This window comes from Bombina bombina, chromosome 4, assembly GCF_027579735.1.
Source record: "Bombina bombina isolate aBomBom1 chromosome 4, aBomBom1.pri, whole genome shotgun sequence".
Taxonomy (NCBI): domain Eukaryota; kingdom Metazoa; phylum Chordata; class Amphibia; order Anura; family Bombinatoridae; genus Bombina; species Bombina bombina.
This window is the reverse complement of record NC_069502.1, coordinates 85,164,605-85,192,560: the sequence shown is the minus strand read 5'-3', so window position 1 is coordinate 85,192,560 and position 27,956 is coordinate 85,164,605. Positions and strand designations below refer to the sequence as shown.

General features: G+C 39.7%; 1 protein-coding gene across 1 annotated transcript in view; it reads left to right on the top strand.

The window, feature by feature from the left end:
• Positions 1–774: 774 nt before the first annotated feature.
• Positions 775–27,956, top strand: part of KIF13B (kinesin family member 13B) — a 654,496-nt gene continuing 627,314 nt past the window's right edge. The window contains exon 1 of the mRNA XM_053709534.1: positions 775–878. Coding sequence (XP_053565509.1) covers positions 824–878 — 55 coding nt within the window. The 5' untranslated portion in view covers positions 775–823. The remainder of the gene's footprint in view (positions 879–27,956) is intronic.

Below are 27,956 nucleotides of genomic sequence, written 5' to 3'. Positions count from 1 at the left end.
TTATCAGAGTCCAGAGCATAACTAGAATGGGTACTAGGGCAAAGGTTATAGAGGGCTCCCCTCATTTCACAAGGGCCCCATATGGTTGTTTCCAATAAGCACAAGCTGAGCCAGCAGCCATAGCAGAAAGGAGAGCCTTCTCTGTGACTCAGGATCATCATTCCCCTTAAAGGGACAGTAAAGTCCAAAATAAATATTGATTTATTTTGCAATAACTGTTTTTAGTTTGGCCTTGTTGTGTCAGTCCAAGGTAAACAAAATGCATACAATTCCATGAAATATTTACTAACATACAGCCATAACAATAAGTTATTTCACAAGGTAGAGAGAGTTTACAGCACAGACTTCTTTCTAAATTTACACAATTGTGTACACTAATAAAGAACACAAATATCAGCAAATATGTCGTTTAGATGGCAGAAATCACACACAGACAAGTAGAACTGATAAATATCAATGCTTATAATTTGTACATATAATTCTATACGTATATTGTTATTTAACTATATTATTCTATTATTGTGAAGGTTGCTCCTAGGGTAAGCAGATCATATACAGCCTCAGTTTTTTTGCTGTAGCACTGATACTACACTATACGGTGCCCTCTGTGTATATATAAGCAGAGCTGTCACTCAAAGCATTCTGAGTCCCCGTAACCATGGTGACAAGTTGATGTACAATTTATCATGTGACTTTTATTTAGCACTTTAAGACGCGACGTCGTCACGTGACACAAAATACCGGCGCCCCACCCTTCCCCGCCCATTGCTCCTCCCACCTGACACAGACGGAAGCCGGCGGGGTCCGGGCAGGTCCTGGAAGGATGAGCGGCTCCAATGTAAAGGTGGCGGTGCGGATCCGGCCCATGAACAGGAGAGGTGAGTGGGATGCAGATATCAACAGCTAAGTGCGTTTATGATGTCTTAATACAGGAGTCTTCTGTGTGTTCGCTTGTGTCAGTGACTCTTTGCCTTTAACCTACTGTCTGTGACATGAGACTTATCAGGGTCAGGTGACATGTGCCCGTCCCCAGGTGTCAGTGACAGGGATCGTGTGCCCGTCTCCAGGTGTCAGTGACAGGGATCGTGTGCCCGTCCCCAGATGTTAGTGACAGGGAACGTGTGCCCGTCCCCAGGTGTCGGGGACAGGGGACGTGTGTCAGGGGACGTGTGCCTGTCCCCAGGAGTCAAGGGACGTGTGCCAGGTGTCAGGGGAGGTGTGCCCAGGTGTCAGGGGATGTGTGTCAGGGGATGTGAGTCAGGGCACGTGTGCCCAGGTGTCAGGGGACGTGTGTCAGGGCACATGTGCCTGTGCCCAGGTGTCAGGGCACGGGTGCCCGGTGTTAAGGGAAGTGTGTCTGGGGATGCGTGACCAGGTGTCAGGGGACGTGTGCCTGTGCCCAGGTGTCAGGGGACGTGTGTCAGGGCACATGTGCCTGTGCCCAGGTGTCAGGGCACGTGTGTCAGGGGACGTGTGCCCTTGCCCAAGTGTTAGGGCACGTGTGTCAGGGGACGTGTGCCCTTGCCCAAGTGTCAGGGCACGTTTGTCAGGGGACGTGTGCCCTTGCCCAAGTGTCAGGGCACGTTTGTCAGGGGACGTGTGCCCTTGCCCAAGTGTCAGGGCACGTGTGCCCTTGCCCAAGTGTCAGGGCACGTGTGCCCTTGCCCAAGTGTCAGGGCACGTGTGCCCTTGCCCAAGTGTCAGGGCACGTGTGCCCTTGCCCAAGTGTCAGGGCACGTGTGCCCTTGCCCAAGTGTCAGGGCACGTGTGTCAGGGGACGTGTGCCCAGGTGTCAGGGCACGTGTGTCAGGGGACGTGTGCCCAGGTGTCAGGGCACGGGTGCCCGGTGTTATGGGAAGTGTGCCTGGGGATGCGTGCCCAGGTGTCAGGGGACGTGTGCCTGTGCCCAGGTGTCCCTAGGTTTTAGTGACAGGAAGCCCATTCCTGTCCCCAGGTTTCCCTAGGTTTAAGTGACAGGAAGCCCATTCCAGTCACTAAAACCTATTTAAGTGACTGGAACAGACAACAGACCGTCTCCTAAATCTTGATTTGTGTGATAGGTAGGGTCTTGGTGTTATTAACACGAGACACTGTTGACCATCCTATAATTAATATTATGGGGGGGGGGTACCTTTAGTAGTTATACTGTCTTGCTCATTTCTGAACTGTCATAAACATTGGTCTCATCTGCTGTTTGGTTGTTATGCTTTACAATTCCTTCTAACTTGCAGACAATAAATAAATGACCTTTTACCTTGTCTATCCTTTCTGCTAGCTGACTGCATATTGAAACTGTTTTGACGGCACATTTTTCCATCTACCAGAAAGTGTTTTGGGTGGTACCAGCAACAAGTGACTCACCTTATGACAGACAACCTATCAATACAGCTTCCCTCCCCCTTTTCTTAATGGCTGAGACAACCACCTGAAAATGATTTGTTAATGTGCTGTCCCTTTAACCATGATTTGTCTGTGATCCTAGTTCACCTGTAGAGCAGAATGCTTGTGGTATTCTGGCCTTGAGGTTCAACATGAAGTTTATGTTTGGCAACTTTTGTATTTGTTCTTGCACCCTTTATGTGACAGGGTCTCACTGAAATCAAGAGGTATACAATAAAAAATATTATGTATTTTTATTTATTAAAAACCCCCCATCTACTTTGTCTTTTTTGTTTGTTTGTTTTTTGTTCATAACATAATTTTGTTATAGTTTATTGTTGAAGCAAAGATAAAACGAAAACATTTCTGTCAGATAATCTGTTTTTACAAACTTTTATTGCTTTATAGTTAGACATTGGTTTCACTCCATAAGGCACAGTCTTGTGTTGTGGTTGTCAGGAGAAATTAAGACTTCTTCAAAAAAGTTTAAAATCTTGATAGTGTATGGCAGAGAATTTTACTTTTGTTTTAGATCTAATTGTTTAGTTTACAGGCTGAGTCAGTTGTGTCTGGTTGCTAAGGGGTTAAAAGTGTTATCATTTGGCCTGGCATAGTGTGAAGTACTGCTTTTTATGTGCCAGAGCTATTATAAGATGTAAAATCCCCAGGAAGTTACTAGTTCATGTGGGGGAAGCCCATATGTGAGAAGATTATCTCTTAGAACTCCTTACTTTTATTGCTGATGCTGCTGATAAAATAATTTTTTAGCAATTCTTCAAAAAAATTAATAAATGGCAAGATCTCTATACTTTGCATTTTGTTTTGTGTTTCAGTTCTGGGCTGCACGGGTATTTGTGAGCATAATACAGATGCTAATGCTCCTGGTTGCTGTGAAAGTTTCCAAGCAGGTAGCTTAGTCAGACTTAGGGGTGTCCAAACACAGCCACAAATAGCCCCCTATTTATTTTTTAACAATGTATGAGGCTTAAAGTAACTGATCCTGATTATTTTTTCCCCAATGTGAAAGTAAAGTTGGAATTCTTGCCTACTAGTGATTCTTCCAAGCTGGGATAGGAAGACACTCCTGTTTTAGTAGTTAGAGCTGCCAGAATTACAAAGAACATGTTCACTTATGGCCACAGTCCTAGGTTAATATTATCCTGTATTATGCAGTTCGCACAAATGGTTGTGCTTTAACCCCTCTGTTGCCAAAACAATCTGCAGCATGTTTTCACTTCTTTTTTTTTTTGCAGTTAAGAGGTTAATTCTTTCAAAGCTTGAGAGGCCCTTTCAAGGATGCAAAGCGATCAGCAAATTCATGGCATTTAATTTTAAAGGAATAGCATTCCATGTGTGTCCTTGATTCCAAAACATATTCCAGTACAGTTTTAGTTCATGACCACCATGGGCGTCCATTGGAATTTTCCACGACGGAGCAAAAACACCAGGTCAAGAAAAAGCCCAACGTTTACATTGCTGAATGTTGTTCTTTAATATCTTGGCTGTCATAACAATGTTTTCTAGTATTCTGCAGTTGCAAAGGGGCACATTTTGTTAAATCGGTGCAAATTTATATTGGATGTAATCCCTTTCTGTAAAGGAATGTGATAAGAAAAATAATCTGGTCTATTAGAACAGTTTATTTGTTGACAAATTCCCTTCTGACATAAGTGTTTTAACCACTGCTGAAGGGATATACAGTACACATAGGCAAACTCGTGCACCTATCTGGCTGCTGTGCCTCCCCCAAAAACACATAATGAGCAGAGCAGTCTCTGATTGGCTGATGTGCATGTATGCTTTAATGTGGGCAGCATGGTAGTGAGCTTGGTCACAAATTGTATAACCCTGGAGCACGGGTTAAACACACACATGACAGTGGGCATTGCCTTTTAGCCACTTCTTTCCAGCCCACTAACTATTTCTCTGCAATTTTAAGCAACTTTCTAATTTACTTCTATTTTAAATTTTTCTTCATTCTCTTGCCATCTCTACTTAAAAAGCAGGAATGTAAAGCTGAAGATCCGGCCCATTTTTGGTTCAGCACCTGGGTAGAGCTTCATGATTGGTGGCTACATTTAGACACCAATCAGCAAGTGCTACCGAGATGCTGAACCAAAAAATGGGCCGGCTCCTAAGCTTACATTTAAATAAAGATACCAAGAGAACAAAGAAAAATTGATAATAGGAGTAAATTATAAAGTTACATATAATTGCTTGCTCTATCTGAATCAATAAAGTTTCATTTTGACCAGACTATCCTTTTTTTTTTTTTTTTTTTTTTTTTTTTTTTTTATATTTTAAAGTTTTTTTATTGAGGGAAAAAAGGAAACATAAATCAAATACAGTGCATCCGACATAAATTCACAACATAATATAATATCAATATAGATATATTAGAAACCAATAAAACAAAACAAGTTCCTATACGTATTTAGAATAACTAATGTCAGAAGCACCACTCCTGTTCATCTAAGTCTAGGGACTATCGAACCCTCAATTTGTTTTTGTTTGTTTTTTATTGGTGTCTTACAACCCCACCTCAAGGGGGCTGAGGGGTACTATCATATGCTTAAATTCGGAAGAGAAAAAAAAAAAAAAAGATCATGCTGACCTGGCGTATCAATCATATCTCTCCAGTCTCTGGCATAGGGAGGAAACCAGAGTAGGGAGAAAAAGAGGTAAGCCAAGAAGAAAAAGAAATAGGGGGGAAGGGGGGGGGGAGGAAGGGGGGAAGAGGGAAAAAAAATAAAAAATAAATAAATAAAATAAAAATAAATTGTGTACATATACATAGAATTCCTGTTTCCAGATGTCTTTCTATACTTATCATAGGATCTGTATCCAATCAGACCAGATCTCCCAATAGTCTTCCATTCGATCGAGGGAACTATATATCGATTTTCCATTGTTGCCAGAAATTGCACAGTTTTGCAGACAGCAGTCAGAGAGGGTGGCTCTACCTGCTTCCACGCTCTAGCAATACACAGCTTTGTGGCAGAGATGATGTATATTAACAGTTGTTTATTATGTTTAGATAGTCCGGCCTCAAACACATGGAAAACGATGCACTGGGGGGTCAAAGTTACAGGGAGATTCATGGAGTGGAGTAAGGTCTCCACGTCCCGCCAAAGAGGGACTAGCTTCGGGCACTGCCACCATATATGGAGGTCAGAGCCCTCTCCACCACACTGTCGCCAGCATAATGGAGACGAGCCCACAAACATTTTGGACAATCTAGTGGGCACTCTATACCATTTCAACAAAAGTTTAATATAGCCCTCAAAAATAGTCACACAATGTAATGTCTTTTTTGTTAGAGTTATAGCCCTGTCAATATTGAGTTCAGAGAGTGTCGAGTTTAGGTCTCTGCACCACGTTTTAATCTGCCAAGGGAGACCTTTGGATTGGTCATGAAGTAGAGCTCTATAATGAAAAGTAAGTGGCTTGTACCTTCCCAGTCCACTCTGCCATCTATGTTCCCATTTAGAGAGCGGTCTGAGGTTTCGTTTAGGGAAGTCCCATGATTTTAGTAGGCTCAATAACCTATAGCATTCAAATCTTAGCCAACGGGGGGGGGGGGTCATCAATTTAATTAATGATCTGTGAGACTGACATCAGAGTATTGTTGTAGTAAAAGCGTGCAGATACCGAATGTTGCCCAGTATCCCAGAAATCAATGTGAGCACCGGGCAGATTCCAGATTAGGCCTCTTATCTGGTGTATTGGGGAGGGGTGTGGAGCGATCTCAGAGTGGTGTCTAAGGCTATGCCATAAACTGATGTTTTGTTGAACAATAGGATTTGCGATTAGTTTAGTTATAGACTTATAACTGGGAACCCATATGACGTCTGAGAGGATTAGGTTTCGAGGTATAGAGACTATCCCTTTTAACATACTGTTTCCTACCTGCTGAACTGGCAGCAAGTGCTGTAGGAGAGGGCGTTTGTCTCTCTTGCCCCTCCCAATGCCCGAATCAAGGACAGTGCAACTCCAAATCAAGTTATTATTGACAATAGGACAATATCATTTTTATATATAAGCATAGCAATTCTATGCACTGGTGGTGTGGTGATTTTTTTTTATTTATTTTATATATAAAATGTATTTAAAGGGACATGGAAACCACTTTTTTCTTTCATTTTTCAGATAGAGAATACAGTTTAAAAAAAATGTTTCCAATTTATATCTGTTATTAACTTTGCTTCATTCTCATGTTATTCTTTGTTGGAGAGATATCTAGATAGGTAGCGTGCACATTTCTAGAGCTCCGCATGACAGGAAATAGTGCTGCCATCTAGTCCTCGTGCTAATGTATAACATTGTTGCAAAACTGCTGTCATACAGTGCTGCAGACACGTGCACACTCCTGAACTTACTGTCCTGCTTTTTAACAAAGGATAACAAGAAAACAAAGACAATTTGATAATGGAAGTAAATTGGAAAGTTGTTTAAAATTAGGTGTTCTATCTGAATCATGAAAGAAACATTTTGGATTTAATGATGTAATGGGTCATGTAATCTTGTCTTTATGTCACTGTGTACTAATTAGTTGTATGTGCTTAATTGTCTACCCAACTGTATCATTCTAATTGGGCTGCTGTTCTACAAATTAGCATAGAGAGCCACACAGTGATCCGTCCTAAACATTATTTACCCTCTGTATATTGTAAAACCTTACATGGGGAAACTAACCCAGCTTGCTTAGCATTGTTTCCTGTAAGTAGGTTATTTAATGGTTGTATTCGCTGCTCTTTACATATTTACTTTCAAAACTAGCAGGGCTTCCTGACCTATCAGTGTTGTTTTTTTTCAATAATAAGATGGCATTTATTTTATTCTATGTTGCCCTTTTATTTCTCACAGGTGTTTTTTTATTGTGTGATGTCTGCTGCTGTCACAGTAGTTTCTTTTTTTTGTTCTGTTTACTCTTCACCTCTTTCTGTGGCCCTATGTTAAAGGGACACTAAACCCAATTTTTTAATTTCATGATTCAGCTAGAGCATGCGATTTTAAGCAACTTTCTAATTTACTCCTATTATCAATTTTTCTTTGTTCTCATGTTATCTTGATTTGAAAAAGCAGTAATGAAAGGTTAGGAGTCGGCCCATTTTTAGTTTAGGACCTGGGTAGCGCTTGCTGATTGGTTTGCTACATTTAGCCACAAATCAGCAAGTGCTACCCAGGTGCTGAGCAAAAAATGGTCCAGCTCTAAAGCTTACAGTACTGCTTTTTCAAATCAGGATAGCATGAGAACAAAGAAAAATTGATAATAGGAGTAAATTAGGTGCTTAAAATCGCATGCTCTATTTAAATCATGAAATAAAAAAATTGGGTTTAGTATCCCTTTAAACATAAACATTTCGTGTATGCAGATTGATTCATTTTGTAACAGTGACCTTGCAATTCATTTGTGGAATACATGAAAGTGCAGTGATTTGCACACTGATACAATCTGCCTATATTACTCATAAATGGACGTCTGTTTTTGCTTCTCTAATTTTTATGTAATCATGGTATATATCAGCAATGTATCACTGTATTGCAAAAGGAATGTTTAAAGAACATATAAAAGTGTAAATTTGTCAGCACAGCTTGCCTTGTTTTGCAGTCCACTGGAAAACACCCCTAGAAAAGCCTCTTGCTGTGATAATAAGATCATGGGCTGATCAAGTAGTCACTATGTAGAATGTTGCAAGGTCACTGCAGGGTGTCACTTCATTCATCTGGGGGCAGTGGACAAGTTGCAGAAAATGAAAAGATCAAATGACATTGCAAAGTTTGTTTACTTAACATTTTATAACTTAACATACTTAATTTGCATTTTGTGTTGCGTCCCTTTGCAATACCTCTTTTGACAGTGCACTATCCTTGTAATTTCTCTTTTCCAGCAACCTTGAACATAATTGATCAAATCTGTAACTTGTGCACCTGATGAAACCTGTTTTGATAGCTAACTCGTGTGACACTGCACAATGCGTCCCTAGATGCTTGTAGCTGGATGTGGCCTCTGCATGAGTTTGTTTCCGCACAGAGGGACTATTTTCAGGGAAGCTACCATAACTATCTTACAATGTTATAGATCTGTCACATGATCCTTTTCCTCTGCACCTGGCGGACAAGGTGCTGCGATAATCTCTCTCCTTGTTGCTGGGTATTTTAAGGACTTCAGGTACTAAAGAGAATAGAGCTTCGCTGGTCTCTATTCGTTCAATCTTATGTGGCATGGAAATGGTAGTTGTGTGGAATTTTATGGTGCTATATTGGTTTAAACTTTAAATAAAATAATAATAAACTATGCTTAAAATACATGAATACAGCTCTCAGGCTGTGGGGACTTTTGACTAATACAAAACGCGCTGTTGCTTCTTTCATTCTTTTGTTGTGTGTCACAGCTCTGTTCCTCAGTCTAAGGGCTAAAGCTGTTATGACAAAGTTACAGAACAGTACATTTTAGTGAGCTGCGTTTGTCTTTATCTTACTGAACATAAGACATCACTTACACCTTTGTAGCAACTCATTTCTTGAGTGCCTTTTGTATAAGTTGTGTGCACCTGTGTATAGTTGTGTATGATGTGTGCTCCTCTATTTGATTCAAGAGCTTGTGTAGGGTGCCCTATTTGGAACATAACTTTGGCTAGGACAATTTAAAGGGACAGTATACACCAATTGTCATATAACTGCATGTAATAGACACTACTATAAAGAAGAAGAATATGCACAGATACAAATCCAGTATAAAGCGTTTTTTAAAACTTAGAAGGTCCCAGTTGAGCACTGTTGATTAGGTAGTCTGGGATATCCACTGTAAGTGTCTGGGTAAACAAAAATAGCAGACCCCCCCCCCCCCTTTCCCTGCATATGAAAAGATAGATAACATAAACAGAAGCTTGCAGGAGTCTGTAAACGTGTGTATACATCTACCACTGTGGGGCTTGGTTAGGAGTCTGAAAATCAGCACAAAGTTCTTAAAAAAAAAAAAAAAAAATAATTAGCAAAACTATATTGTTACAAACACACTGACAGATGGGCTATATAAATGGGTCATCTGCAAAACATTTATGCAAAGAAAAATCTAGTGTATAATGTCCCTTTAAACTAGTGAACTATTTTATGAAAATGCCCTATTCATCCATTTCTGGAGATAAAGGGATTACTAGCTCCCAACTCAACATAGACTGTTATTTCAATGTTTCTGAAATAAAGCATATGGTATTTTGGCAGTATCATTGCATGTTATGGCTATTTTACCAGGTAAAACCAAAACATGCATGCTATGCCAATAAATAAAATACAGACACCCATTGCGTGTTGTAAGCTCATTATAGTAATTCTCTTTTTGTGTTTTGTTTTGTGTCTTTCTTTTTTCACGATGCATCAGTGTCATTGACGGAACAAATTAATATTTATAAAGTCTGTATGCACAGATCCTTCTCCCATATGTGGAGGTAGATCTGCAGGAGAGTAGGTGCCGTGGGATGGGTAACTTGATACATGTAAGCCTTTAAAACACAAAGTTAAATATTAAACACAAGTATATTATGTTTTTGTTTACTTCTTGTTTAAAGTCTCATTACTTTCACTATGCTGGTCAAATAACATTTAGCTGTAAAATTAGAATTACAGTAGTGTTTGTGTGTGAAGCAGTTGATTGGTGTTTTCCTTGTACAAGGTCTTTTGTACCCTTTTTTTTAAAGGGACAGTCTACTTGAAAAATGTTATTGTTTAAAAAATATAGATAATCCCTTTATTACCCATTCCCCAGTTTTGCATAACCAACTCGATTATATTAAAGTGAAGGTCAATTTTGATGAATTAGTGCCCGGTTTTTAATAATCCTATTAAAAACAAGGGCACTTTAAAATTCATCAAAATTGACATTTCACTCGTTTTCCTATTAAAAACCGGGCACTAGTTCATCAAAACTGACCTTCACTTTAATATACTTTTTACCTCTTTGATTACCTCCTATCTAAACCTCTGCAGACTGCCCCCTTTATCTCAGTTCTTTTGACAGACTTACATTTTAGCCAATCAGTGCTGGCTCAGAAATAACTCCACAGGAGTGAGCACAATGTTACCTATATGGCACACATGAACTAGCAGTCAAAATGCACTGAAATAAAAGGCAGCCTTCAAGGGCTTAGAAATTAGCATGGGCCTACCTAGGTTAGGCTTTCAACAAAGAATGCCAAGAGAACAAAGCAAATTTGATGATAAAAGTAAATTGGAAGGTTGTTTAATATTGCATGCCCTAACTGAATCATGAAAGTTTACTTTTGACTTGACCTTTCCTTTTAAGCACTAGTTGTTTTTTTATTTTTTTGCATCTAAAAGGAGCATTTATTTTAAAATCTATTCTAGTTATTCTCATATATATTTATTATTATTATTTATTTTCTTTTTCCTGTAAAATAATATCCCTATATTGAGAGAGGAGAAAACAATATGCTTGTGAGGTGTCACTTTCCACCAATAAAGAAGCGTTAGACGTGCTTATCAGCCATACCTTAAAGGGACCTTCTGGTGTAAAAGTTGCATGTGCTAATTCATTAGAGAATGCAATTTGTGGCACAGCCTACTCTCCAACTTTATGTTTAAAGGACATGAAACCCAAAATTGTTTCATGATTCAGATAGATCATACATTTTTATACAACTTTACAATTTACTTCTGTTAGCTAATTAGCATAATTTTCTTGGTATCCTCTGTTAAAAGAGCAGTAATGCACTACTAGGAACTATCTGAAAGCCAATGACAAGAGACATATGTGCAGCCATCAATCGGCAGCTTCTGAGCCTACCTAGTTATACTTTTCCACAAAGGATACTAAAAGAACGAATTAGGTCATGGAAATAAATTGGAAAGTAATTTAAAATTGCATGCTCCATCTGAATCGTGAAATAAAATTTTTTTTTGGGTTTCATGTCCCTTTAACCCCTGGTAAGGGGTTAATCATTTAAAGTCTTACTTGGGAGCTGCAGAGAACTGCTGGTCCCAAGCAGGAAACCGCTGTAGAGCTGCTGTTGCATAACCTCACCAAGCACTGGCTGTCATCAGCTCAGCAGCTGCTGCTCCAGGTGATACTTTTAACTGCTGCAATACTAGAATATAGCTTTAAAGACCAGTTGCACGTTCTGATGGCTTTAAAATCAAAATAAACCTAATTTCATGCAAAACCTATTATTCAAATGTTGAATTAGCTCTCTGTTATATGCTTCACAGACGTTTCTGTCACTTTAACCCAACAAAAGTGATCACTACCTGTAACGTTTCCTCTTCAGCATGGCAGCAGTAGAATTACAACTGCAGCAACTGCAAAATGACGATTATCTGGTGATCGGAATACATTTTTATATAGACAAATGTAGCCTGTCAAATAGCTGGTATTTAAAGTCAAAATAAACTTTTATAAATCAGAGCACGCAGTTCTAAGACACTTTCCAATTTACAAAAATAAATATGTCAAAAAATAAATAAATCTGCTGCTTATTTGAAATTCAGAGTAAGTGTTATTGCATTGTCTCTTTATTATGCACTTGTTAATTATGCAATTCTACTGCATTGAGTGGTCCTTTTTGTATTATATTGTAACTAAGTGGCTGAGAATCCCCTGTGTATAAATATCACCAAACATAAAACTAGCAGCTGAGATTTTGTCCCACCGGATGTATTTGGATTATTTTGTCTGGTACAGAGAACAGAAGATCTTTCTCTCCTGAATCTTCAGCAAATCGGAGGCTCTCCCCTGATCTGACAGGTTTTTAACTAGTTTCCAGTTAGCCATCATGATTTGCAGAAACACTTCCCTCTGTACCATGATTGCGTTGCTTACTCATTTTTTATATTTTCCAGCTCTTAAAAGTTGTGTTTTACTAAGTGTTGGGAGTGGTTTGTCTACAAATAAGAGTCAGGAAGACGTGTGCACTTTTCATTCCAGTTAAACAACTATTTCGATATGGCATACAGACTCACACGTGCTTGGTGCTACAAATGCAACTTGTTTTATCATTTGCATAGTTTGAATATAGTCCGTTCTGGAGCTGAGAGAGTGGATGAGTAATTTGTATTGTACCATTTTGCTGGCCAGGTGGTTGCTACGTGTTTCTTCTCCCCCCTATGGGTCAATATATTTCCCATGACATGGGGTAAAGTCATGCTGTTAATTGGTGCATGTTTAGTGTATATTTGTAGAATACACATCAAATGTTAATGATTTAACTATAAATGTTATAGAATAGATCAGTGTTTGATCAACCTTGGTCCTCCAAAACACGCTAGGTTTTCCTTATAGCTGAACTAGTGCACAGTTGGTTATCAGCTGGGCTGTAATACCATGGTTACTAACTTGCTGTCACTCATCAGCTGATTATTTCACCTGCGCACTAGTTCAGCTATTATGAAAACCTGGCCTGCTGGGGGTACTTGAGGACTGTGGTTGCAAAACAATGCTATAGATGTCTTGTAGATTACAATGTCTTCATTGTAATATAGAAAACATTTTTTTTCCCAAATTACTTCCATTACCAAAATGTGCACATTATTTTTATATGCACACTTCCTGAGGCACCAGCTCTTACTAAGCATGTGCAGCACTACATAGTATATATGCGTTTTTTTGGTTGGCTGATGGCTGTCACATGATGCTGGAGAAAGGAAAATGGAATTAACTGAAATTACTGGAGTAAATCTACTACTCCTTTTGAATTTAGTAAGTGCTATTGCATTGTCTTTTTATTACCTGATTGTAAATTATACAGTTCTGCTGTAGTTAATGGTCAGAAGGTTAAACACAGTTATTGTTGTACTACTTTTTCACCCCCATTATGCTCTATATACGGACAGTGAGCCCAGTGACTTGAACATATTCACAGGAGCACACCTTTTGACTATGTATTTAACTATATACTGAAAGAGAAGCTGTCTGCCAGGAAAAACAGCTCAGTAGCTTGTTCTATAGTGAGTTTCCACCTAGAAGCAGCCTCTTTTAGCCCAGTTGTGCTTTCCTGAAGTACATCAGTCTGATCCTGCCTAGTACGGTCAGTTCAGCCCCGAAATATCAGGCAATTCTCCTCTAAACAATGGAAATGGCAACTTCAGATGATCGTTTCAGCCTCCTTTTGGGCCTCATCAGTGAGGTGCAGCCATATCCCTCCAAGCACATTGGGCACTTCTGGTGTCCCCCATCACCCTAAGGGAGAATTTCCTCAGGATCATAATACAAATATATACAGAAAGAGAAGTGCTCTGCCAGGAACAAACAGCTCAGTGGCTTGTTCTATTGCCCTTTTACCACCTGGGAGTAGCTTCTTTTAGACCAATTGTGCTTTTCACAGAGAAAAACTTTCCTGAAGTATAACAGTCTGCTCTCGCCTACCAAGGTCAGTCCAGCCCTAAAATACAAAGCAGTTCTCCTCGGAACACGGGAACTGGCAACCCCAGATGATCGTTTCGGCCTCATCAGTGTATGCATTTGTATTATGACCCTGGGGGGGAGGGAAACCAGACATGGACTCTTTGCGCTGTGTGCTTAGAGGAATATGACTGCACCATGCTATTGAAAGTTGTGAGTATTTTATAAGGATATTTTTAATCATGGCCTACCCCGCTTAAATTTTAGAAAAATTAGGTAGTACTAAAAATGTTCAGTTTTTATTACACAAATTATTATTAAAGGGACAGTCAAGTCCAAAATAAACTTTTATGATTCAAATGGGGCATGCCATTTTAAACAACTTTTTAAATTTACTTTTATCACCAATTTTGCTTTGTTCTCTTGGTATTCTTAGTTGAAAGTTAAACCTAGATAGGCTCATATGCTAATTTCTTAGACCGTGAAGGCTGCCTCTTATGTGAATACATTTTGACAGTTTTTCACCACTAGAGGGTGTTAGTTCATGTGTGTCATAAAGATACCATTGAGCTCACGCACGGGAAGTTACCTAGAAGTAAGCACTGATTCACTAAAATGTAAATCTGTCAACAAAACTGAAATAAGGGGGCAGTTTGCAGACGCTTAGATACAAGGTAATTACAGAGGTAAAAAGTGTATTAATATAACTGTGTTGGTTATGCAAAACTGGAGAATGGGTAATAAAGGTAATATCTGTTTTTTAAACAACAAACATTCTGGTGTTGACTGTCCCTTTTTTAAATACATTTTGTTAAATTTTGCAATTAACTTGGCTTTGGATAGCAGAAAATAAATGATATAATATAAAAAAAGATTACACTGCCCTCACATACATACACATTACTTGGGACCAACATTGTTTAACATTGGATTAAGAATACTTGTTGAGGGACCTGAACATTTAAATTCTATTTTATGTGTAATTTGTTTCACGCTACACAAACTCTAGAATTATTTATTACACAAATGGTTCTGTTTAGACGATAACAAAGCCACAGGGCACACCTACACAAGCAGTATCATTTAGAGGGCTCTGATACAAAAATAAACAATAGATTTTGGCAGCAGATAAGAACCAAAAGGCCCATCAAGTCTGCCCATATTCATTATCAACTTAGCTTTATGCATATCCTGTGCATTCTCTTTGTACTTACCAAAGGTTTGTTCTGTCAGAAGAGCGAACTTATCGGACTAGCGAGCGGAAGTGACGTTCTGTCAGCTGCCTGATAAGAAATACATACCGTGCATGCGGTCCTCAGCGTTATAACCCGTCAGATTCTTGGACAGTACAGAGCGCATGCGGCCGCGCACAATAACCACATAGCCATTAGGTTATTGGGCTCTTGTACCCATCATATGCGTCCCATTACAAACCCTGATTGGCTTACTATACACCATTCATTTCTTAAATAAAGCAAACAATAGTAGCGGTATGTGGAACAAGTGAATCCCATAACATGCACAAGGAACTTTGAAAAACTTTAAAACTTTGGAATGTGACAAAGCTGAGGAGCGCATGCGCGGTATGTTTTTATTATCAGACAGCTGACGGAACCTCACTTCCGCTCGCTAGTCCGATAAGTTTGCTCTTCTGACAGTACAAGGCTAATCCACAAGTCAACCACTTTTTATGTAAATAAAATTACTACAACTCTCATTTTCTTGACCTTTTGTTACTGTTCTATTGTGAAAAATGCTTTAATTGTTGGCTTTCTAAAAGAAACAAAGTCAGAATTTAAACTTTTATTGTTTCAGATCTATATTGCAGTTTTAAGTGATTTTTCTTCTCTCAGAATCCTTTGGTAAATAACATACCTAGGTAGGCTCAGGAGCTGCAATGCACTACGGGAGTTATCTGGTGCTTATGCCTCTTGTCATTTGCTCAGCAGATTAGTGACTCCCATTAGTGCATTGCCGCTCTGTAGCTGACTTGCAGGGACTAAACATATAGTTGTATACAAGCATCCGTGTAATAATGCTCTAATGCGTAAGAGCATCGTCCTTATACAGTTTTATGTCCCTTTAGTATACTTTCTGTCATAACACCTCTCCTTTTTTCTTCTTCTAAACTGTACATATACCCACAAGTGTTGTACTGGACCTACATTGTGTATGTAAAACAAGCGAACTGTGGGGAGGGGGAGAAGAGCAGAGAGGGAGTGCAAGTGACCTATGGGGTAGAATGTGCCATTTATTGTTTCTGGATATACAAGGGACATCCTTCCTTGCTGAGGCCACAGGGGAAGTACAGCACTGTGTACAACTGATCACATTTTTGCAATCATTCCTCTGCATATTCACCACTGTTATTTTCTGTGTATTAATTGCTTTTTTTTGTGACAACTTTAACAGCCATAAATAAAGACACATTGCTAGGGAGCCATCTCATACTGATTTTTTCTTCTTGTAAGTAAAGAGACATAGCATTCATTTGTGTCATAGAAAAACATCCATTTTAGCTGCTAATGTGTAACTAATTTTGTAAGAATATCAGCCATTTTTTAAAATGTATTTACATTGTGTTTCTTTATGGCTGTAATACTGCATACTTATATAGAGTTAGTTCCGGTATCATTGGGTAACCTGTGAGCATGCATTGCAGAGCTGATGACTCTCATCGTGAAATATTCCCCATCCCGTCCTCTTCAATCAACCTCTGACCTACGTCTCTCCACTCCTGGTATCTCTACGTCCCACTCCCTCCTCCAAGACTTTGCACGTGCTGCCCCTGTCCTCTGGAACTCTCTACCACGGTCCATAAGACTGTCTCCAACCTTGTATAGCTTCAGATGCTCCTTGAAAACCCACCTATTCAGAGAGGCTTACCATCTCTCCTCATCCGAACCAAACTAATACATGAACTGCCTGACTCACTGCTGCAACTACAACTGATGTGACAAGCTACCCCAACCTTATGTCTCTGCACCCTTAACCTGTAGAATGTGAGCTCTCCGGAGCAGGACCCTCTTCCTCCTGTACTAGATTTTAGTTTTGTATTTTATCACAAATCCCTATGGTACCCAGCTCTACAGAATTTGGCTGCACTCTACAAATAAATGATTATGATGATCACAGCAAGTGTAAAAGCTCGTACAGAGCCAGAAGGTTCAATAATTACTTCAGTATTCACTTTGGCAGATCGTCTGATGCCCTTGAACATTATGTGGTTGGATTATTAAATTCAATGGGGCCCATTTATCAAGCTTCGAACAGAGCTTGTGGGCCCGTGTTTCTGGCGAGTCTGAAGACTCGCCAGAAACAGCAGTTATGAAGCATCCGTCTAAAGACCGCTGCTCCATAATCCTGTCCGCCTGCTCTGATGAGGCGGACAGGAATCGCCGGAAATCAACCCGATAGGGTTGATGACACTACCCTGCTGGCGAGTCCGCAGGGGGTGGCGTTGCACCAGCAGCTCTTGTGAGCTGCTGGTGCAATGCTGAATACGGAGAGCGTATTGCTCTCCGCATTCAGCGAGGTCTTGCAGACCTGATCCGCACTGTCGGATCAGGTCCGCAAGACTTTTGATAAATAGGCCCCATAGTGTTCAACTAAAGGCCACTATGATAATAAAAAAATAAATATATAATGCTCAAAAAACAAAGTATTGCAGTATGCAGTGATACCTTTTTTATTGGACTAACATAATATTTCAGACAAGCTTTCGAGAGTTTTCCTCTCTTCCTCAGGTCTGAAAGCAAGTCTGCTATCAGACCTGAGGAAGAGAGCAAAACTCTCGAAAGCTTGTCTGAAATATTATGTTAGTCCAATAAAAAAAGGTATCACTGCATACTGCAATACTGATGCTACTGGACTAACACGGCTACTCCAATCTTCAATATATATATATAATTATATAATAATTATATTATTATTATTATTATTATATATTTTGCGCAGTCATTAGTTAAATACAGACCACAATATATAGTTGTATTAGTTGTATTATATTTAGCAACCACATGTCATGCACCATCAGTTTGGGTGCTATACTAATTTTGACAATGTGAAGGCTCAGTGAAAGAGAAGCATGGTTGCAGCGAGAGAGGTCACATGATCTGTTACCATAACAACCAATATAGCTTTCAAGCGTTGCACGGATGGCTTTACTGTTTCTGCAAATGCGCTCACTTGCATGCAAGAGTGAACGCACCCAGTAGTTATGAGGATATATGCACATATAATATGTCCTTGGGTTAGGTGTGTCGTAAGTCTTTCTTCTTGGATGCTTAGCCCATTTCCATGTCCCTGCAGTACTTAATAAAGACTAGAAAAATTGGTATTTTTGGGTAAATCATTTCAAATGTACTATCTTCTTGCTAAATATATCACTGAGAATCTTTAAAGAAACTGTCTAGTTAAAACTAAACTTTCGTGATTCATATAGGGCATGCAATTCTAAACAACTTTCCAGTTTACTTTTATCATAAAATTTGCTTTATCTTGGTATTCTTTGTTGAAAGCTAAACCTAGGTGGACTCAAATGCTAATTTCTTTCTTATCTCAGTGCGTTTGACAGGTTTTTCACAGCTAGACAGTGCTAGTTCGTTTGTGTAATATAGATAACATTGTGCTCACTCCTGTTGAGTTATTTATGTGTCAGTACTGATTGGCTAAACTGCAAGTCTGTCAAAAGAACTGAAAAAGGGGTCAGTCTGCAGAAGCTTAGATACAAGGTAATCACAGAGGGAAAAAAATGTATTAATATAACATTGTTGGTTATGCAAAACTGGGGAATGGGTAATAAAGGGATTATCTATATTTAAACAATAAATAATCTGGAGTAGACTGTCCCTTTTAATGTTATCTGCTGTACTTGATGCTTCTGCTGGGTAGCAGAGTATTCCTTTAATTTCCATTGTAGTTTTGACCTAAATGATACCAACTTTTATGTCTCATACAGTGATGAGTTGCAAATGGGCAACCTTTTAAAATGCTAATAGAATCAATCCCTCCATTGTATTGCAAGGAGCAAACTGTTCTGCTGAGTAACTTGAATAGCCTAAACAATTAGACAATGTGACTGTGACATAGATGGTTAAACAACTCTGCAACACTTTCCATTTTATCACAGAAAGAGGTAACAGACCCTTTCCACTTTAAGAAGATTGTCACAGTCCAGCCACTCCAGACAAGCCTGTGATTTCAGTGGGTGCAAGGGTTATCAAAACACTCTTTCATCTGTACTAAACCCAGAAAAATACCCTAAACTCTCCTTTAATGCAACCCACACTAAACTATCTCTGCTGCTACCACCTTGGAATTATTTTTATGTAAAATCCTAAGGAAAACACAGACTAATTAAGATCCCAAAACACAATTTGGCAAAATGTAATCTAAAAAACAACAACACTGTGATTAATAGCATATTTGGTAATCTGGTTCAGATGTTAGACCAAGGCAAAATTTAATAAAGAAATATTTATTATGAACACAAAAAGTCACAGGGCATTTATAAACAGATTTGTGTTTTTTGTTGTTGTTTTTTTTTTTTTTTTTTTTAAAAACAACACAATTACACAAAACAAACAGCGACAAAAACAAACAATATAAAAAGTAAATATAACACAACCTATAACTTTACTGGTATAGTCTGTCCCAAGAGAAGTTGTGAGAATAATAGTCAAACACGCTCTACTAGCTTCACTGGTGGGAAAAAAACTATATTATTTAGCTGAATTCATCATTAAATATATTTTTTTCCTGAGGTCAGGTTTCTGGCCAGGCCCCTTCCAAAGTGTAGACAAAGAAGGTAGCCACCCCATTTTTTTGGCAGGCCATAAACCAGATTGCAAGCTCTGGCTGAAGTTATAGGCTAACTTATCATTTTATTTAGGTATATACTGTGCCTAATCAATTCCATTGTGACACTGAGGATTGTTTTGATAACAAACATGACGTGTCTGTGTTTTATGTGGTCACCTAGTAACATAGAAATGATTCAAACATATCTTGAGAAATCAGTGTCAAGTCTAATTTACCTCAGGTCTCTGTCATGATAGAGGACACTGCCCTCTGTCAATCTATGTTGAAAGTTCGGCCTATAAAGATGAACAAATAATACCAAAATTGCAAATAAATAAAAGGGACAGTCAAGCCCAAAATAAAGTTTCGTGATTCAGATAGGGCATGTAATTTTAAACAACTTTCCAATTTATTTTTATCACCAATTTTGCTTTTTTCTCTTAGTATTCTTAGTTGAAAGCTAAACCTAGGTAGGCTAATGCTAATTTCTTAGACCTTGAAGGCCGCCTCTAATCTGAATGCATTTTGACCGTTTTTCATCACTAGAGGACATTAGTTCATGTATGTCATATAAATAACATTGAGCTCACACACATGAAGTTACCTAGGAGTCAGCACTGACTGGCTAAAATGCAAGTCTGTCAAAAGGACTGAAATAAGGGGGCAGTTTGCAGAGGCTTAGATACAAGGTAATCACAGAGGTAAAACGTGTATTATTATAACTGTGTTGGTTATGCAAAACTGGGGAATGGGTAATAAAGGGATTATCTATCCTTTTTAAACAACAATAATTCTGGTGTTGACTGTCCCTCTAAGTAATAGGCGATTGAACATTTTAATTTTGACTTTCATGTCCCTTAAATAACCATAGACTGTAAAACTGCTTGAAAATGAAACTGGCATTTAGGCAACAAACCATTGATAAGATCAAGCTAGCGTTAAACGTAATCTTGTTTGGGATATGTTCATTTGGGCATATTAATACTGGAATGATTTGTGTGTATACATATATCCATCCATACCATGATATTAGATATATAGCTATAGTAATATTTTTTTATTTATTGGGCTACCAACTAATTTTTTTAAATAATTAAAAAACAAACTTTTGGGGTTTCCTATCTACTTTGGATTTAAAGCAATACTCGGGCTCAGTACTCAGATATAATTGTTTTAACAGGACAGGTGTCTTCTGTTGTAAAAACGAGATCAGGTTTACTGTGATGCGTGTTCCCTTTTGTGTGATGTACGGTTTATTATGTCTTCTAATTGTAGATGGGGATAAAGAGATTTGATTTGTGCACCAAAACCATTTAAATATTATGACTCACCATTTCCTGTCCTGAGTTGCGCTTATGCAATAACCCCCAGCACACAATTCCAGCTGCTATGTAAGGGTCTGTAGGGAGTACATACTTCTGTTATTTTTTTTAACTTGTTGCTACAAATGCAACTGTTACATTAATCTAAATTAGAGCATATTGTATATTATGTTGCGTAACCTAGCACTGTAGCATATGTTGGTAATTTTTATTTCTGATTTGTATATCATAGTAATCTGTTCTTGAAGGGACATTGTGCTGCAAATGTTTCCTTCAATGTGTTTCCAATGATTGCTATCTCAGCTGCATAGTAATTGCTTCTTTATGTTTATTTTGTATATGCAATAGCTGATTTTGTTCTTTGAAACTACATCCCATTTAAAAAGTTGCAGGGAAATCCTTATTTTGTCACTTTCTGTACAAACACATGCTTCTTTATATTATCTTTGTCTGTATACCAAAGCCCAATACATAGAGAGAACTATTGAAAATTATTTCTCTTAACCCCCACTGGGAGTGTAATCTCTTCTGCTGGCTGTGTTTACACAGCTTTTCTATAGCCCATACTTAAAGGGACATAATAGTCATATGCTAAATCTGTTTAAAGTGATGCAGTATAACTGTAAAAAGCTGACAGGAAAATATCACCTGAGCATCTCTATGTAAAAAAGGAAGATATTTTACCTCACAATTTCCTCAGCTCAGCAGAGTAAGTTCTGTGTAAAAAGTTATACTCAGCTGCTGTTCAGCTGCAGGTAAAAAAATAATAAAGAAGAAATGAACAGCAGCCAATCAGCATCAGCAGTGCTGAGGTCATGAACTTTTACTGTGATCTCATGAGATTTGACTTAACTCTCATGAGATTTCATTGTAAACTTCCTTTAACTGAATAGGGAAATAACAAAGCTCACTCCCTTGCCTGTCCCGGGACAGACATACTGATTTGATGCTTCAAGTCCTTTGCAATGTCGTTTGAACACTTAGGACATTTTACGGTAAAATATCTTTCTTTTTTACATAGAGATGCTCAGGTGATATTTTCTAGTCAGCTTTTTACAGCTATGCTGCATCACTTTCAAGTGTTTCAACATTTGGGTATCATGGCCCTTTAAGTATAGAAACGTTTAGTATAGGTAGGAGGATACCACAGACAAAAACAGCTATTTCAAATACTGAAATAAAGGTAAACTATTTACTTGTAAACAATTGAATACACTCCAGCAGATAAAATGGATCATTGGAAACAAAGGGAATAAAAAAAATAGGGTACACTGTCCCTTTTAATTACATATAAATAATAATTAAAAAAGAATAGCAATTAAGAACCATTAAGAATTATAGGACTTCCATGTCTCATTGAGAGGCACAGTAAAAACAACTTTTAATGTACTGTAATTTTTATTTTTAATTTTCTCTGATTTTTAGAGTGTTCCCCCCTCCCTACTTTCTTATGCGATTCTGTCACTTGCTACATAGTGATTGGTTAGATTAGTTTATGAGCTCACTTACTTCATGTCACTGATTGGCAACAGCAAAGGGTAACAAACTACCCTCAAAAGGCTTTGCAATGGGTGTGTCCCTGCACTGCAAGGCAGTGCATCATATTTTTTTTTTGCATTTGTAAGATTGTTTTTTTTTTCTCCAACATAGGTGTGTCCGGTCCACGGCGTCATCCTTACTTGTGGGATATTCTCTTCCCCAACAGGAAATGGCAAAGAGCCCAGCAAAGCTGGTCAAATGATCCCTCCTAGGCTCCGCCTACCCCAGTCATTCTCTTTGCCGTTGTACAGGCAACATCTCCACGGAGATGGCTTAGAGTTTTTTAGTGTTTAACTGTAGTTTTTATTATTCAATCAAGAGTTTGTTATTTTAAAATAGTGCTGGTATGTACTATTTACTCAGAAACAGAAAAGAGATGAAGATTTCTGTTTGTATGAGGAAAATGATTTTAGCACCGTAACTAAAATCCATGGCTGTTCCACACAGGACTGTTGAGAGCAATTAACTTCAGTTGGGGGAACAGTGTGCAGTCTCTTGCTGCTTGAGGTATGACACATTCTAACAAGACGATGTAATGCTGGAAGCTGTCATTTTTCCCTATGGGATCCGGTAAGCCATGTTTATTACGATGGTAAATAAGGGCTTCACAAGGGCTTATTAAGATTGTAGACTTTTCTGGGCTAAATCGATTCAGTTTTAAAACATATTTAGCTTTGAGGAATCATTTTATCTGGGTTTTATTGATATTATAATATCGGCAGGCACTGTATTAGACACCTTATTTCTCTGGGGCTTTCCCAAAGCATAAGCAGAGCCTCATTTTCGCGCCGGTGTGGCGCACTTGTTTTTGAGAGGCATGGCATGCAGTCGCATGTGAGAGGAGCTCTGATACTTAGAAAAGACTTTCTGAAGGCGTCATTTGGTATCGTATTCCCCTTTGGGCTTGGTTGGGTCTCAGCAAAGCAGATACCAGGGACTGTAAAGGGGTTAAAGTGTTAAAACGGCTCCGGTTCCGTTATTTTAAGGGTTAAAGCTTCCAAATTTGGTGTGCAATACTTTTAAGGCTTTAAGACACTGTGGTGAAAATTTGGTGAATTTTGTACAATTCCTTCATGTTTTTTCGCAATTGCAGTAATAAAGTGTGTTCAGTTTAAAATTTAAAGTGACAGTAACGGTTTTATTTTAAAACGTTTTTTGTACTTTATTATCAAGTTTATGCCTGTTTAACATGTCTGAACTACCAGATAGACTGTGTTCTGAATGTGGGGAAGCCAGAATTCCTGTTCATTTAAATAAATGTGATTTATGTGATAATGACAATGATGCCCAAGATGATTCCTCAAGTGAGGGGAGTAAGCATGGTACTGCATCATTCCCTCCTTCGTCTACACGAGTCTTGCCCACTCAGGAGGCCCCTAGTACATCTAGCGCGCCAATACTGCTTACTATGCAACAATTAACGGCTGTAATGGATAATTCTGTCAAAAACATTTTAGCCAAAATGAACCCTTGTCAGCGTAAGCGTGGCTGCTCTGTTTTAGTTACTGAAGAGCATGACGACGCTGATATTAATATCTCTGAAGGGCCCCTAACCCAATCTGAGGGGGCCAGGGAGGTTTTGTCTGAGGGAGAAATTACTGATTCAGGGAACATTTCTCAACAGGCTGAACCTGATGTAATTGCATTTAAATTTAAGTTGGAACATCTCCGCATTCTGCTTAAGGAGGTATTATCCACTCTGGATGATTGTGAAAAGTTGGTCATCCCAGAGAAACTATGTAAAATGGACAAGTTCCTAGAGGTGCCGGAGCTCCCAGAAGCTTTTCCTATACCCAAGCGGGTGGCGGACATTGTTAATAAAGAATGGGAAAGGCCCGGTATTCCTTTCGTCCCTCCCCCCATATTTAAAAAATTGTTTCCTATGGTCGACCCCAGAAAGGACTTATGGCAGACAGTCCCCAAGGTCGAGGGAGCGGTTTCTACTTTAAACAAACGCACCACTATACCCATAGAGGATAGTTGCGCTTTCAAAGATCCTATGGATAAAAAATTAGAAGGTTTGCTTAAAAAGATGTTTGTTCAGCAGGGTTACCTTCTACAACCAATTTCATGCATTGTCCCTGTCACTACAGCCGCATGTTTCTGGTTTGATGAACTGATAAAGGCGCTCGATAGTGATTCTCCTCCTTATGAGGAGATTATGGACAGAATCAATGCTCTCAAATTGGCTAATTCTTTCACCCTAGACGCCACTTTGCAATTGGCTAGGTTAGCGGCTAAGAATTCTGGGTTTGCTATTGTGGCGCGCAGAGCGCTTTGGTTGAAATCTTGGTCGGCTGACGCGTCTTCCAAGAACAAGCTACTAAACATTCCTTTCAAGGGGAAAACGCTGTTTGGCCCTGACTTGAAAGAGATTATCTCGGATATCACTGGGGGTAAGGGCCACGCCCTTCCTCAGGATCGGCCTTTCAAGGCGAAAAATAGACCTAATTTTCGTCCCTTTCGTAAAAACGGACCAGCCCAAAGTGCTACGTCCTCTAAGCAAGAGGGTAATACTTCTCAAGCCAAGCCAGCTTGGAGACCAATGCAAGGCTGGAACAAGGGAAAGCAGGCCAAGAAGCCTGCCACTGCTACCAAGACAGCATGAAATATTGGCCCCCGATCCGGGACCGGATCTGGTGGGGGGCAGACTCTCTCTCTTCGCTCAGGCTTGGGCAAGAGATGTTCTGGATCCTTGGGCGCTAGAAATAGTCTCCCAGGGTTATCTTCTGGAATTCAAGGGACTTCCCCCAAGGGGGAGGTTCCACAGGTCTCAGTTGTCTTCAGACCACATAAAAAGACAGGCGTTCTTACATTGTGTAGAAGACCTGTTAAAAATGGGAGTGATTCATCCTGTTCCACTAAGAGAACAAGGGATGGGGTTCTACTCCAATCTGTTCATAGTTCCCAAAAAAGAGGGAACGTTCAGACCAATCTTAGATCTCAAGATCTTAAACAAGTTTCTCAAGGTTCCATCTTTCAAGATGGAAACCATTCGAACTATTCTTCCTTCCATCCAGGAGGGTCAATTCATGACCACGGTGGATTTAAAGGATGCGTATCTACATATTCCTATCCACAAGGAACATCATCGGTTCCTAAGGTTTGCATTCCTGGACAAACATTACCAGTTCGTGGCGCTTCCTTTCGGATTAGCCACTGCTCCAAGGATTTTCACAAAGGTACTAGGCTCCCTTCTAGCGGTGCTAAGACCAAGGGGCATTGCAGTAGTACCGTACCTGGACGACATTCTGATTCAAGCGTCGTCCCTTCCTCAAGCAAAGGCTCACACGGACATTGTCCTGGCCTTTCTCAGATCTCACGGCTGGAAAGTGAACGTGGAAAAGAGTTCTCTATCCCCGTCAACAAGGGTTCCCTTCTTGGGAACAATTATAGACTCTTTAGAAATGAGGATCTTTCTAACAGAGGCCAGAAAAACAAAACTTCTAGACTCTTGTCGGATACTTCATTCCGTTCCTCTTCCTTCCATAGCTCAGTGCATGGAAGTGATCGGGTTGATGGTAGCGGCGATGGACATAGTTCCTTTTGCGCGCATTCATCTAAGACCATTACAACTGTGCATGCTCAGTCAGTGGAATGGGGACTATACAGACTTGTCTCCGAAGATACAAGTAAATCAGAGGACCAGAGACTCACTCCGTTGGTGGCTGTCCCTGGACAATCTGTCTCAAGGGATGACGTTCCGCAGACCAGAGTGGGTCATTGTCACGACCGACGCCAGTCTGATGGGCTGGGGCGCGGTCTGGGGATCCCTGAAAGCTCAGGGTCTTTGGTCTCGGGAAGAATCTCTTCTACCGATAAATATTCTGGAACTGAGAGCGATATTCAATGCTCTCAAGGCCTGGCCTCGGCTAGCGAGGACCAAGTTCATACGGTTTCAATCAGACAACATGACAACTGTTGCGTACATCAACCATCAGGGGGGAACAAGGAGTTCCCTAGCGATGGAAGAAGTGACCAAAATCATTCTATGGGCGGAGTCTCACTCCTGCCACCTGTCTGATATCCACATCCCAGGAGTGGAAAATTGGGAAGCGGATTTTCTGAGTCGTCAGACATTGCATCCGGGGGAGTGGGAACTCCATCCGGAAATCTTTGCCCAAGTCACTCACCTGTGGGGCATTCCAGACATGGATCTGATGGCCTCTCGTCAGAACTTCAAAGTTCCTTGCTACGGGGCCAGATCCAGGGATCCCAAGGCGGCTCTAGTGGATGCACTAGTAGCACCTTGGACCTTCAAACTAGCTTATGTGTTCCCGCCATTTCCTCTCATCCCCAGGCTGGTAGCCAGGATCAATCAGGAGAGGGCGTCGGTGATCTTGATAGCTCCTGCGTGGCCACGCAGGACTTGGTATGCAGATCTGGTGAATATGTCATCGGCTCCACCTTGGAAGCTACCTTTGAGACGAGACCTTCTTGTTCAGGGTCCGTTCGAACATCCGAATCTGGTTTCACTCCAGCTGACTGCTTGGAGATTGAACGCTTGATTTTATCGAAGCGAGGATTCTCAGATTCTGTTATCGATACTCTTGTTCAGGCCAGAAAGCCTGTAACTAGAAAGATTTACCACAAAATTTGGAAAAAATATATCTGTTGGTGTGAATCTAAAGGATTCCCTTGGGACAAGGTTAAGATTCCTAGGATTCTATCCTTCCTTCAAGAAGGATTGGAAAAAGGATTATCTGCTAGTTCCCTGAAGGGACAGATTTCTGCCTTGTCGGTATTACTTCACAAAAAGCTGGCAGCTGTGCCAGATGTTCAAGCCTTTGTTCAGGCTCTGGTTAGAATCAAGCCTGTTTACAAACCTTTGACTCCTCCTTGGAGTCTCAATTTAGTTCTTTCAGTTCTTCAGGGGGTTCCGTTTGAACCCTTACATTCCGTTGATATTAAGTTATTATCTTGGAAAGTTTTGTTTTTAGTTGCGATTTCTTCTGCTAGAAGAGTCTCAGAATTATCTGCTCTGCAGTGTTCTCCTCCTTATCTGGTGTTCCATGCAGATAAGGTGGTTTTACGTACTAAACCTGGTTTTCTTCCAAAAGTTGTTTCTAACAAAAACATTAACCAGGAGATTATCGTACCTTCTCTGTGTCCAAAACCAGTTTCAAAGAAGGAACGTTTGTTGCACAATTTGGATGTTGTTCGCGCTCTAAAATTCTATTTAGATGCTACAAAGGATTTTAGACAAACATCTTCCTTGTTTGTTGTTTATTCAGGTAAAAGGAGAGGTCAAAAAGCAACTTCTACCTCTCTCTCTTTTTGGATTAAAAGCATCATCAGATTGGCTTACGAGACTGCCGGACGGCAGCCTCCCGAAAGAATCACAGCTCATTCCACTAGGGTTGTGGCTTCCACATGGGCCTTCAAGAACGAGGCTTCTGTTGATCAGATATGTAGGGCAGCGACTTGGTCTTCACTGCACACTTTTACCAAATTTTACAAGTTTGATACTTTTGCTTCTTCTGAGGCTATTTTTGGGAGAGGTTTTGCAAGCCGTGGTGCCTTCCATTTAGGTGACCTGATTTGCTCCCTCCCTTCATCCG